This window comes from Pseudophryne corroboree, chromosome 1, assembly GCF_028390025.1.
Source record: "Pseudophryne corroboree isolate aPseCor3 chromosome 1, aPseCor3.hap2, whole genome shotgun sequence".
NCBI lineage: Eukaryota > Metazoa > Chordata > Amphibia > Anura > Myobatrachidae > Pseudophryne > Pseudophryne corroboree.
Genome location: NC_086444.1, coordinates 416,984,281 through 416,997,344, shown reverse-complemented (window position 1 = coordinate 416,997,344; position 13,064 = coordinate 416,984,281). Strand labels below are relative to the sequence as shown.

The window sequence follows — 13,064 nt, the reverse complement described above, 5'->3', positions numbered from 1 at the left end:
GGTCTTTGGAGCAAGGACAAGGGATCCTCAAGCAGCATTCGTGGATGCACTGGCAGTGCCGTGGAGGTTTCGGCTGCCGTACGTGTTCCCTCCGGTGTCACTCCTGCCCAGGGTAATTCGGAAGTTCAAGCAAGAAAAAGGAATTCTGCTTCTCATAGCTCCGGCGTGGCCCAGACGGCACTGGTTCTCAGACCTGCAAGGCCTATCGTCAGAGCGTCCAATTCTACTTCCACAACGCCCAGACCTCCTCGTTCAGGGCCCCTGCTCGGATTTACCATCGGGTCTGGCATTCCTACTTTGTTTGGTGCGCATCTAAGCATTATGACGCTTCCAAGTTTAGTACAGCCAAACTTTTGGCTTTTCTACAGCAGGGCCTAGATTTAGGCCTGCATCTGGCCTCCCTCAAGGTTCATATTTCTGCCTTGTCTGTGTGGTTTCAGAGAAAAATTGCGACTTTACCTGATGTTCAAACTTTCACTCAGGGTGTGTTGCGTATCCAACCTCCCTATGTCCCGCCTGTGGCTCCTTGGGACTTGTCGTGGTTTTGGAGGCGTTGCAGGAGCCTCCATTTGAACCTCTTGGTTCAGCTGACCTTAAGTGGCTTTCCCTTAAGGTGGTGTTCTTGCTGGCTATTGCCTCTGCTAGAAGAGTGTTGGATTTGGGTGCCTTGTCTTGTAGTTCCCCATATCTGATTTTTCTCCGTGACCGGGCGGTTCTTAGGACTCGTCCCGGATATTTACCTAAGGTGGTTTCTTCGTTCCACCTTAATCAGGAGATTGTGGTTCCAGCTTTTGTCTCTCCTGATTTGTCTCCCAAAGAGCGGTCTTTGGAGGTGGTACGGGCTCTCCTTATCTATGTGAAGAGAACTGCTTCTATTCGAAAGTCTGATTCTCTCTTTGTTTTGTTTGGATTTCACAAACGTGGCTGGCCTGCTCACAAGCAGACCCTGGCCAGGTGGATTAGAATGGTGATTGCACATGCTTATGTGAAGGCTGGTCTGTCAGCTCCTGTTCACATTACGGCCCATTCTACTCGGTCTGTTGGACCTTCTTGGGCGGCCCAACGTGGTGCGACCCTTGATCAATTGTGCAAGGCGGCTACGTGGTCCTCCGGGAACACGTTCATAAGGTTCTATGCCTTCGATACTGCAGCTTCCCAGGATGCTTCCTTTGGACGCCGGGTTCTTGTGCCCGCTACAGTGCATCCCCTTCCATAAGGAACTGCTTTAGGACATCTCCATTGTCCAGACTTGTGGAGCCCAGTGTACCCCGCAGCAGAAAACGAGTTTTATGGTAAGAACTTACCCTTGTTAAAACTCTTTCTGCGAGGTACACTGGACTCCACAAGGCGCCCACCCTGACGCACTTAGCTTCTTTGGGTTGATATGGCATTAGCCGCTGACACTTCTCTTGTCGTGAGAGTGTGGTGTATGTGGCTACTAACCGTTGTTGTCTCTTTTCCTGCTACTGCATTGGGCTGGTTAACTAAACTGAGCTCCTGTGCTGGCAGGCGGGGTGATATAGGAGGCGGCGCTGTGCATTCTGGGAACAGTCAAAGCTTTGAGCCTGTTGGTGCCTCGGATCAAGATCCTACTCTACACCCCCATTGTCCAGACTTGTGGAGCCCAGTGTACCTCACAGAAAGAGTTTTAACAAGGGTAAGTTCTTACCATAAATCTCGTTTTATCTCACACAAATCTATCCCAAAATAAATGTTTACAGTACCACAAATGCCCTGTATAAAGCTACATGATCAGCAAATTCCTTAAAAATAGCCCGCAGGTCGTGCTGGATTACTTCGTTACCTAGACCTTCCAGATACCAGGAGACATGCACTGGATAGAATGTACTTTTGTCACTGCTTGACATCTTTTCCTCTGGCACAGTTTATACCAACTCTGGAAGAAGGTACTAGGGTGTATGATATGGATTCCAGAGCACAAGAACGGTAAGAAATGCTGATAATATAGGCCAAGTCTCCCATATCCAAAATTCTTGGGACCAGAAGCATTTTGGATATCTGATTTTTCTATATTCTGGAATATGTGCATATCATAATGAGATTTCAAGGGGATGTTACCCAAGTCTAGACACTGAATGCATGTATGTTTCATATACACCTTGTACACATAGCCTGAAGGTAATTTTATACAAAAATGTTAATAATTTTGTGCATTACACAAAGTGTGTGTACATTGGGCCCAGAACAGGTCCTGTGTGATCGTTCACAGCCCCCTCTTAGTTATAGCATGATTGAAGTGCTGCAGCATTTGTGGGGTGGAGCAGGAGTCGCAACCAGGACCATTCTACAAAGACTATTCAACTACAGTGATCATCGATGGTCACAATGGTGATCTTTGGATGCAGCACTCAGATCACAGATATTGGCAGAACACATCTATTCATACAGATGCCTGCTACAGCATTTGAATTTTACTTGTAAGGTATTGAACTTCCTTGCGGCTATGCAATACCAACCACATTGGAATCCGGCCCCCTGAACCATCAGAAAGCAAAAGTGTAATTCTCAGTCACATTAAAAAAATTCTGTATTTCAGAAATTTGGTTATGGGAGACTCAACCAGTAAAGTCATTTTACAAGTAACCATTGCTTGCCACAGGTTCAACATGGTAGTTTCATCATTTCATAGAACAAACAGTATGTTCCTTTCTATTTTCCAGACTTCCATTCTCCTACACGGATTTGTACAAATCAACCCCCTTTACTGATATGTCCATGGTGGAGGTAAACACACAAAATTCAGACCCTGCCCATTTGAGAGATACTTCTGCCTGGTTTGGAGACCCAGGAATGCTGGAACATGAGATGTTAGAAGCTGGTATTCTAGCTTCTCTGAGGGATTATGAACAAGAAGAAACACACAAACATGAGCTAACCTTGAACAAATCCAGTGTGTCAGCACTTAGGTGAGATATTAATATTTATCTTGTTATGTAAACACTGGACTTCCTTAGTCACTTAGTTGCCTGCCTAGTCACGACATTCTGTTACTATTACCTCTACTTTAACGTTCTATGTAAAGGTTTCTCTTCTTACCAGTATGACTGTACTTGGTTATCTCTCTCTGTGTTCTATCGTTATATTTTCGTTCTCCAAACCTACATCCGGCTTTTCTTTTTTAGACTCCAGCAGCTGGAACGAATGGGATTTCCCACAGGACCTGCAGTTGTTGCATTAGCAGCCACAGGAAAGGTGGAGCGAGCAGTGTCCCTTCTTGTGGAAGGAGAGATTGGTAGAGATATTACAGTGGCCAGTAACAGGCAGACATCTCATGGACATCTAAGCTCCTCTGACTACGGGCACATAAACCTCTGATACATTAGCTCATGGTGCTATCTACAAATCTCCAATAAGAGAGAGCATTACAAATACTGTACTTTACCAGTGTTGCTTGAAGAGCAATATACTAATGATAGTGGAGCAATTTTTGGCAGTACATGCTGGCTGGTAGAGCAGCCCACACAAAGACAAGAAAATGATGACAAACACAATGGATTGTCAAGAACATTCCAAAACCAGAACATGTTTCCTGGATATAATCCTTATGTCTCAGGATCTGATATAGGGATTTTCCAACAGAAACTCAATAAAAAAAAGTTTTATTTATTTATACAAAGTGTTGTTGTTTTTTACCATTGTGGATTTCAAATAATAAAATGTGTACACAACAAATAATAAAATTACACACTCTCTTATGTTATAAACAACATCACATAAATCACAAAATGTATTAGCCCATCTTGGGTATTTTTATCTTATAAACTTTAATTTAGAATTACAAAAGTGCAGAATCACTTACAGTAAGGGGAGAATTATACAGGTTGAGTATCCCTTATCCAAAATGCTTGGGACCAGAGGTATTTTGGATATCGGATTTTTCCGTATTTTGGAATAATTGCATACCATAATGAGATATCATGGTGATGGAAAGTCTAAGCACAGAATGCATTTATGTTACATATACACCTTATACACACAGCCTGAAGATAATTTTAGCCAATATTTTTTTATAACTTTGTGCATTAAACAAAGTGTGTGTACATTCCAACAATTCATTTATGTTTCATATACACCTTATACACACAGCCTGAAGGTCATTTAATACAATATTTTTAATAACTGTATTAAACAAAGTTTGTGTAAATTGAGCCATCAGAAAGCTTTCACTATCTCACTCAAAAAAAGTCTGTATTCGGGAATATTCCGTATTTCTGAATATTTGGATATGGGATACTCAACCTGTATTGACTTTACTCATAGGTGGTCAGCTGGGAGAACTGGGAAATGATCCCGGACCGGTATATCACTGACACTACTAAGGCAATCAGAAGTTCTTGCATCCCAGCATGCTGCTCCACCGTTCCATAGATGTTACACACAACTGAGGGCATCCTCTGTGGTTTCGTCTCCTGTGTTCCAGCTGCTGTAGTCTTCATGATGCCACTGAGAGGGTACCCCCTTGTGTGAAATGCCTTTGTAATTTTGCGACAGGTTGCTGGAATGGAAAAACAATTTATTTTTTTACTTTCTCCCTGAGTGTTAGTGATATGCTGGAATTTTCTTTCCATCTGTTCTTGGTGAAATTCTCCAAGGTAACCACCAACAGTCAAACTGATTCTTACCATAGTAAGTGATGATGTACTGTACATTTGTAATTAAATACTTATATATTACCACCAAATGCTTCCCTCTCTTCTCTATATGTGCACTGTCTTCAGAACTAGAGTGTGGAATTCCAGTTTGGCTATGAGATGCTGGAATAAACATCAGGATACACAGATTCCATTTACAAGAACATTCAGTTGTAGCTGGGGGTTTTTTACTTCTGAAAGTTCAAGTGTGTTATAGTACCAAATACATGCTCCTGAGGTTTTCTAGTGGCATGTTTATTCTGCTTAAATGGTAGAAATGATTCAGTCAAGTGATCACTAGTACACGACTTGCAGTAACTATATGTTCACCAGCATTTCACTTTTTGATCATAGTGCATAATGTTGGCTGTGACCTGGGCGTTTGATAACCACTTGGATACCCATATAGATAACCGGACTAATTATTTCATAGTAAGTACAACAAGCAACTTTTGGAAGAAGTTGAATGATGATTTTCCAATCTGTTCTCACTGTTTAAAATATGAAAGGCTTCAATTACATTTTTGCGGGCCAAAATTGTAGGATCATATGGCTCTGTGTCTTTCAATATTCTCACCTATAGACTCCCAATAGGACTGATTTGGATACAGTAATCAAACTAAATCCATTTTTTCACAGTGCCAGCAATTCACTGTGCCGGTGTACTGAGGGTTTTCCAGGTAACATAAAATGTATTATTTTCAATCCAATATGCAGATAACCCACAACAGGCCTAGATTCCTATACATGTCCTGCTTGAGCACAGATATGATATAACAACGAAACATGGGTAATTCATGTGTATTCATGTGGTAATGTCCTAATGTTCAGGCCTGAGAGGTGTTTCATGAAAACTGCTTGGAGAAAACGGTGGGCCTCCATATTTCTCTTTAAAAGAATAGAAATAAGGCACAAATAGAACCACATAGGGTAGATTAACCTAATTAGGTTGTTAATGGCACCATGGAGGAAACCATCAATAGCTCTCATCTTCCTCTTCATCATTCTGTGATGGCAAAACTTTGTAAAGCGATGGGCCATTGCGCCTTCCACGATAGAATCCACTACTGCCCGTTGGTGTTGGTTCTGTTCCAGAGCCTGCGTCAGTTTCTAAATTGGAAAAATTAGATGATAATAAACCAGGTGACCAGCAAACACTAATTATATGATACATTAAAAGTTCATTCTATGCCCTGGATCACATTCTCACATGTCTTTTTTCATAGCATCCATGCACATTTGTCCTGCTGACACTGATGCTTCTTTACTAGTCAGTCACCTAAGCACCAACGCTGCTTTTCTTTTGAAAAACATTATCACAGAGCTTCTGAAACATTTACGGTAATAAAAAAAATAGGTTAAGCTATAAAAATGTAAATATAAAAAAAAAAAAATGTAACAAGTATATATACAGATTAAAGTATATATACAGATTAAAGTTTTATTCTACATTCTGAAGAAAATGTAGCTTTAAAAAGCATTTAATACCTCAAAATAAGCTAAACACAACAGCATGCACCTGTTTTTACATACATGCATCATGCAGTCACAGTACATGCACACGGAATACACAGGCAGCATGCATACTTGGAGTTCAAGCTAATTCTATCACCAGGGCTGTAATGTCAGCTATAGCGCAAGTTAATCAATATCTTTAGGCAACTTATATTTATGGCAATGCCAATACACCTTTACTGCAAAAGGGCCTGACCCTAAGTCAGATGCAGCTCATTATACGGCTGCAAATAATGAGTTTTAGCAGGTAAATGTACACATTTTTGCATATTTCCAGCCTGTTCTGGGACAGAAATGGGTGGAAACTGGTCGGCAATGTTGTGGTTACACGAGATCGGTCCGTGTATTAATACTTCCATGCTATTCCATGTCGCGCGTACAGTGAGTAGAAGCTTGTTTCTGATGTACTTTGCGCCTCGCCTAGAGCAAGTGCATGTGCTGTTATTACTGCTGCTTCCTTCAAATACACACACTTTGGGGTCATTCCGACCTGATCGCACGCTGATGTTTTTTGCAGCGCAGTGATCAGGTCACTACTGCGCATGCATATGCACCGCAATGCGCAGGCGTGTCATAGGGCGTTGCTGTGCGATGGATTTAACGAAGAATCCATTCGCACAGCGATCGCAAGGAGATCGACAGGAAGAAGGCGTTTATGGGTGGCAACTGACCGTTTTCTGGGAGTGTTTGGGAAAATGCAGGCGTGTCCAAGCGTTTGCAGGGCGGGTGTCTGACGTCAATTCTGGGACCGGACAGGCTGAAGTGATCGCAGCGGCTGAGTAAGGTCAGACCTACTCAGAAACTGCACAAAACGTTTTTGCAGAGCTTGGCTGCACATGCGATCGTACACTTGCAAAGCTAAAATACACTCCCCTGTAGGCGGCGACTATGCGTTCGCACGGTTGCAAAAAAACAGCTAGCGAGCAATCAACTCGGAATGACCCCCTTTGTGTCCAACTCACAATCAAGCCCAATATATTTAATGTTATAAATTGTTGTGTGCTACTGATAGAACTGTGTTTCCATTTGCTAAGTAATATGTTCCTAGGATTAAGTGCAATAACACATTCTCAACCTTTAGTAGTTTCCTAACAGAATTTCTGTACTAGTAAATTATATTAGTGCCACCTGAAACATACTCCACTAACCTAGCATTCAGTTATCCAGAAGCATTAATAGGGAACCCCTGTGCCCTATCAAAACATTGACTTCTGGTGCCAGGTAGGATGAGTTCACAATATCTTACTGCTGGCTGAATACGGCCTACTACCCTCAGAGTCCCCCTGTGCCAGTCAGCCAGCACAGCACATCTATTGCTGACTGTTATACTTCACTCATAATCCTCCTGTGCCACTGTCAGCCAGCACATCACAGCTATTACTGACTGTTATACTGCCCTCAGAGTCCTCCTGTGCCACTGTCAGCCAGCACATCACAGCTATTGCTAATACTGCCTACTGCCCTCAGAGTCCACTTGTGCCACTGTCAGCCAGCACAGCACAACTATTGCTGACTGTTATACTGCCCTCAGAGTCCCCCTGTGCCACTGTCAGCCAGTACAGCACAGCTATTGCTGACTGTTATACTTCCCTCATAATCCTCCTGTGCCACTGTCAGTCAGCACATCACAGCTATTGCTGACTGTTATACTGCCCTCAGAGACCTCCTGTGCCACTGTCAGCCAGCACATCACAGCTATTGCTGACCGTAATACTGCCTACTGCCCTCAGAGTCCACTTGTGCCACTGTCAGCCAGCACAGCACAGCTATTGCTGACTGTTATACTGCCCTCATAATCCTCCTGTGCCACTGACAGCGAGCACAGCACAGCTATTGCTGACTATTATACTGCCCTCATAATCCTCCTGTGCCACTGACAGCGAGCACAGCACAGCTATTGCTGACTATTATACTGCCCTCAGAGTCCTCCTGTGCCACTGTCAGCCAACACATAACAGCTATTGCTGACTGTTATACTGCCCTCAGGGACCTCCTGTGCCACTGTCAGCCAGCACATCACAGCTATTGCTGACAGTAATACTGCCTACTGCTCTCAGAGTCCCCCTGTGCCACAGTATTCTGACCACCAAGATCCCAACCGCCGGGACAGTAACTACATCCCGCCCTCAGGGACCCGCTGTGCCACTGTCATCAAGTACAGCACAGCCATTACTGAATGACTATTCCCTACTGTCCTCACAGTCCTCCTGTGCCACTGTCATCCAGCACATCACAGCTATTGCTGACTGTTATACTGCCCTTAGAGTCCTCCTGTGCCAGTCAGCCAGCACAGCTATTGCTGACTGCTATACTTCCCTCATAATCCTCCTGTGTCACTGTCAGACAGCACAGCTATTGCTGACTGTTATATTGCCCTCAGAGACCTCATGTGCAACTGTTAGCCAGCACATCACAGCTATTGCTGACAGTAATACTGCCTACTGCCCTCAGAGTCCCCCTGTGCCACTGTCAGCCAGCACAGCACATCTATTGCTGACTGTTATATTTCCCTCATAATCCTCCTGTGCCACTGTCAGCCAGCACAGCACAGCTATTGCTGACTGTTATACTTCCCTCATAATCCTTCTGTGCCACTGTCAGCCAGCACAGCACAGCTATTGCTGACTATTATACTGCCCTCAGAGTCCTCCTGTGCCACTGTCGGCCAGCACATCACAGCTATTGCTGTTATATTGCCCTCAGAGTCCTCCTGTGCCACTGTCAGCCAGCACATCACAGCTATTGCTGACAGTAATACTGCCTACTGCCCTCAGAGTCCCCCTGTGCCACTGTCAGCCAGCACAGCACATCTATTGCTGACTGTTATATTTCCCTCATAATCCTCCTGTGCCACTGTCAGCCAGCACAGCACAGCTATTGCTGACTGTTATACTGCCCTCAGAGTCCCCCTGTGCCACTGTCAGCCAGCACATCACAGCTATTGCTGACTGTTATACTGCCCTCAGAGAACTCCTGTGCCACTGTCAGCCAGCACAGCACATCTATTGCTGACTGTTATATTTCCCTCATAATCCTCCTGTGCCACTGTCAGCCAGCACAGCACAGCTATTGCTGACTGTTATACTGCCCTCAGAGAACTCCTGTGCCACTGTCAGCCAGCTCAGCACAGCTATTGCTGACTGTTATACTTCCCTCATAATCCTTTTGTGCCACTGTCAGCCAGCACAGCTATTGCTGACTGTTATACTGCCCTCAGAGTCCCCCTGTGCCACTGTCAGCCAGCACATCACAGCTATTGCTGACTGTTATACTGCCCTCAGAGAACTCCTGTGCCACTGTCAGCCAGCACAGCTATTGCTGACTGTTATACTGCCCTCAGAGTCCCCCTATGCCACTGTCAGCCAGCACAGCATAGCTATTGCTGACTGTTATATTTCCCTCATAATCCTCCTGTGCCACTGTCAGCCAGCACAGCACAGCTATTGCTGACTGTTATACTTCCCTCATAATCCTCCTGTGCCACTGTCAGCCAGCACAGCACAGCTATTGCTGACTGTTATACTTCCCTCATAATCCTTCTGTGCCACTGTCAGCCAGCACAGCACAGCTATTGCTGACTATTATACTGCCCTCAGAGTCCTCCTGTGCCACTGTCGGCCAGCACATCACAGCTATTGCTGTTATATTACCCTCAGAGTCCTCCTGTGCCACTGTCAGCCAGCACATCACAGCTATTGCTGACAGTAATACTGCCTACTGCCCTCAGAGTCCCCCTGTGCCACTGTCAGCCAGCACAGCACATCTATTGCTGACTGTTATATTTCCCTCATAATCCTCCTGTGCCACTGTCAGCCAGCACAGCACAGCTATTGCTGACTGTTATAGTGCCCTCAGAGTCCCCCTGTGCCACTGTCAGCCAGCACATCACAGCTATTGCTGACTGTTATACTGCCCTCAGAGAACTCCTGTGCCACTGTCAGCCAGCACAGCACATCTATTGCTGACTGTTATATTTCCCTCATAATCCTCCTGTGCCACTGTCAGCCAGCACAGCACAGCTATTGCTGACTGTTATACTGCCCTCAGAGAACTCCTGTGCCACTGTCAGCCAGCTCAGCACAGCTATTGCTGACTGTTATACTTCCCTCATAATCCTTTTGTGCCACTGTCAGCCAGCACAGCTATTGCTGACTGTTATACTGCCCTCAGAGTCCCCCTGTGCCACTGTCAGCCAGCACATCACAGCTATTGCTGACTGTTATACTGCCCTCAGAGAATTCCTGTGCCACTGTCAGCCAGCACAGCACAGCTATTGCTGACTGTTATACTGCCCTCAGAGTCCCCCTATGCCACTGTCAGCCAGCACAGCATAGCTATTGCTGTCTGTTATACTGCCCTCAGAGTCCCCCTATGCCACTGTCAGCCAGCACAGCATAGCTATTGCTGTCTGTTATACTACCCGCATAATCCTCCTGTGCCACTGTCAGCCAGCACAGCACAGCTATTGCTGACTATTATACTGCCCTCAGAGTCCCCCTGAGCCACTGTCAGCCAGCACAGCACAGCTATTGCTGACTGTTATACTTCCCTCATAATCCTCCTGTGCCACTGGAGGGAGAATAAATGCCACCGTGCTCGCAGCACGGTGAGTGCAGCAAGCCTGCAAGGGACTCTTTTGCACTTGCCCCGCTGCCGGCATTCCGGAGCTCGGGATCCCGGTGCCGGTATGCTGGGCACCGGGATTCCGAGCGCCGGGATCTCGTAGTACACCCATCAGCCAGCACAGCACAGCTTTTACTGACTGTATACGGCCTACCGCCTTCAGAGTCCCCACAGTAGACACTGTGTACGGAGCAGGACCATATGTGGGAGAATACTGGTGAGCTACCACAGAGGATTTCATCCTCCTTGTGAAATTAATGCTGCCCATGCTGAAAGTAACCGAATGACAGAATGGCATGTGATGCCTCCAAATAATTAACAATCACCAATAATACATATATTGTGGTAATCATTTTTCGGTGTCCCTCCTGCCCAAAAACAGTTTTGTGATTAAATATAGTTGAAAGCTTACATTTACAGCCCCTGGATACAAGAGGTAGGAAATGGTAACAAACATTCCGGTAGCAAGGAGCCGCACATGGCTTTTGTTACCTGGCCACATTATGTACTCAAGCAGAGTGACCCTTTTAACCAGCAGCTCCAGCTGCTCCTGAAGCTGGAGGAAGGAGGCTAAGCTGACCACCTGCCAGACCGAAAACAACATAATGGAACAATGGACAAAGATGACAGTAATCAGAGATGGGTCTGAACAATGGTGTAAGGAAATGTGCAGAAGTAAACATATACAGAATGAGAAGGTAGTATTGGAAATGTGAACTATTGAAAGTCAAATTCTAACACCCATAGAATAAGTAATAAACAAAGAGTAAGAAAAAAAATCTGTAAGTACAGGTTGAGTATCCCTTATCCAAAATGCTTGGGACCAGAAATATTTTGGATATCGGATTTTTCCGCATTTTGGAATAATTGCATACCATAATGAGATATCATGGCGATGGGACCCAAATCTAAGCACAGAATACATTTATGTTACATATACACCTTATACACACAGCCTGAAGGTAATTTTAGCCAATATTTTTAATAACTTTGTACATTAAACAAAGTGTTTGTACAATCACACAATTCATGTATGTTTCATATACACCTTATACACACAGCCTGAAGGTCATTTAATACAATATTTTTAATAACTTTGTGTATTAAACAAAGTTTGTTTACATTGAGCCATCAGAAAACAAAGGTTTCACTATCTCACTCAAAAAAGTCTGTATTTCGGAATATTTGGATATGGGATACTCAACCTGTATAAAGAAGCTAAATAAAAATTAAAGCACTTAGATTACTAGAAGAGCATATAGGACATACCAGTGCTGCATAAACTATGCTCTTGTTTTTCATAAGGAAAAAAAGGAATTTTTAAAGAACTTTGATTATACAATAGGATATGCACATGCATTCCACCAGAGGGCAGCACACATAACGTAGTACTTGGCCACGGAAACACTTTTATTCAATGGTAATGCTTTCTCTCAAGTTCCTAACTACTTAGTAATCAACACTGTAAAAATGTCCACATGAGGTGCGATTTCAGCTAATCTTGGTCAACTACAAAACTTAGTTATGGTTGCACAGTTAGTAAACGAATACCCTTACAGATATGCTACAGATATGCAAATCTACAAAATACATAAAAACTTTTATAAGATACAATAATTTTCTGTTGCCTTGACTGCTCCCCTTGATGGATCTCCATCAGAGGGGATCCAAAAAAGCATATAGAAAAAAGAATCGAGGGAGCTCAGATCGGTGTCAATTAACCCATCTTACTTAAAATTGTCAATTGTCGCTTATTCATGTTATGCCACACAGTAGTACCCCTTATACACATTATGCCATACAGTAATATCCCTTATATACATTACTTAACACAGTAGTACCCCTTATACATGTTATAGCACACATTAGTGCCCTTTACACATTATGCCCACACAGTAGTAGTTTTTTTCTGATTTGTGTGCTAAACACCAACGGAGCGGCTCCTTGGCAGGTCACTGTGGGTGGGAGTGTGGACTCTGTCATGACGTCTCTTCCTGCAAACACTGGGGAGATGGAGCATAGGGCAGTCATTGTCTGCTGCAATGCACAGTATATTAGTAGCGATGCACCCGGAAGAGGACCCAGGGCCACCACTACTAACATACATGCAGCAGGTGCTAGACAATTAGAGATCACGCCGGCCGGTTCCTCCCACAGGACATCTGCGCTCTGCATCACCCTAGTTATGGCCATGGGGGTATTTAGCAACTATGGGCCTAATTCAGCATACATTACAATTGCAAAGCTGCTGAAAATGCAGTCCATAGCAATGCA

General features: G+C 44.2%; 1 protein-coding gene and 1 long non-coding RNA gene across 6 annotated transcripts in view; one reads left to right on the top strand and one right to left on the bottom strand.

The window, feature by feature from the left end:
* RHBDD3 (rhomboid domain containing 3) overlaps positions 1–3,637 on the top strand; it is a 148,066-nt gene extending 144,429 nt beyond the window's left edge. For all 5 annotated transcript variants that reach the window (XM_063913338.1, XM_063913336.1, XM_063913335.1 and 2 more), the window contains exons 4-6: positions 1,782–1,947; positions 2,682–2,927; positions 3,144–3,637. In XM_063913338.1, coding sequence (XP_063769408.1) covers positions 1,782–1,947; positions 2,682–2,927; positions 3,144–3,336 — 605 coding nt within the window. In that variant the 3' untranslated portion in view covers positions 3,337–3,637. The remainder of the gene's footprint in view (positions 1–1,781; positions 1,948–2,681; positions 2,928–3,143) is intronic.
* On the bottom strand, positions 3,605–11,367 carry LOC134888961 (uncharacterized). The gene is made up of 2 exons (XR_010171197.1): positions 11,283–11,367; positions 3,605–5,762 (listed from the first exon to the last, which is right to left on the bottom strand). It is a non-coding gene; the product is annotated as an uncharacterized LOC134888961 (long non-coding RNA).
* Between the last annotated feature and the right edge of the window lie 1,697 nt (positions 11,368–13,064).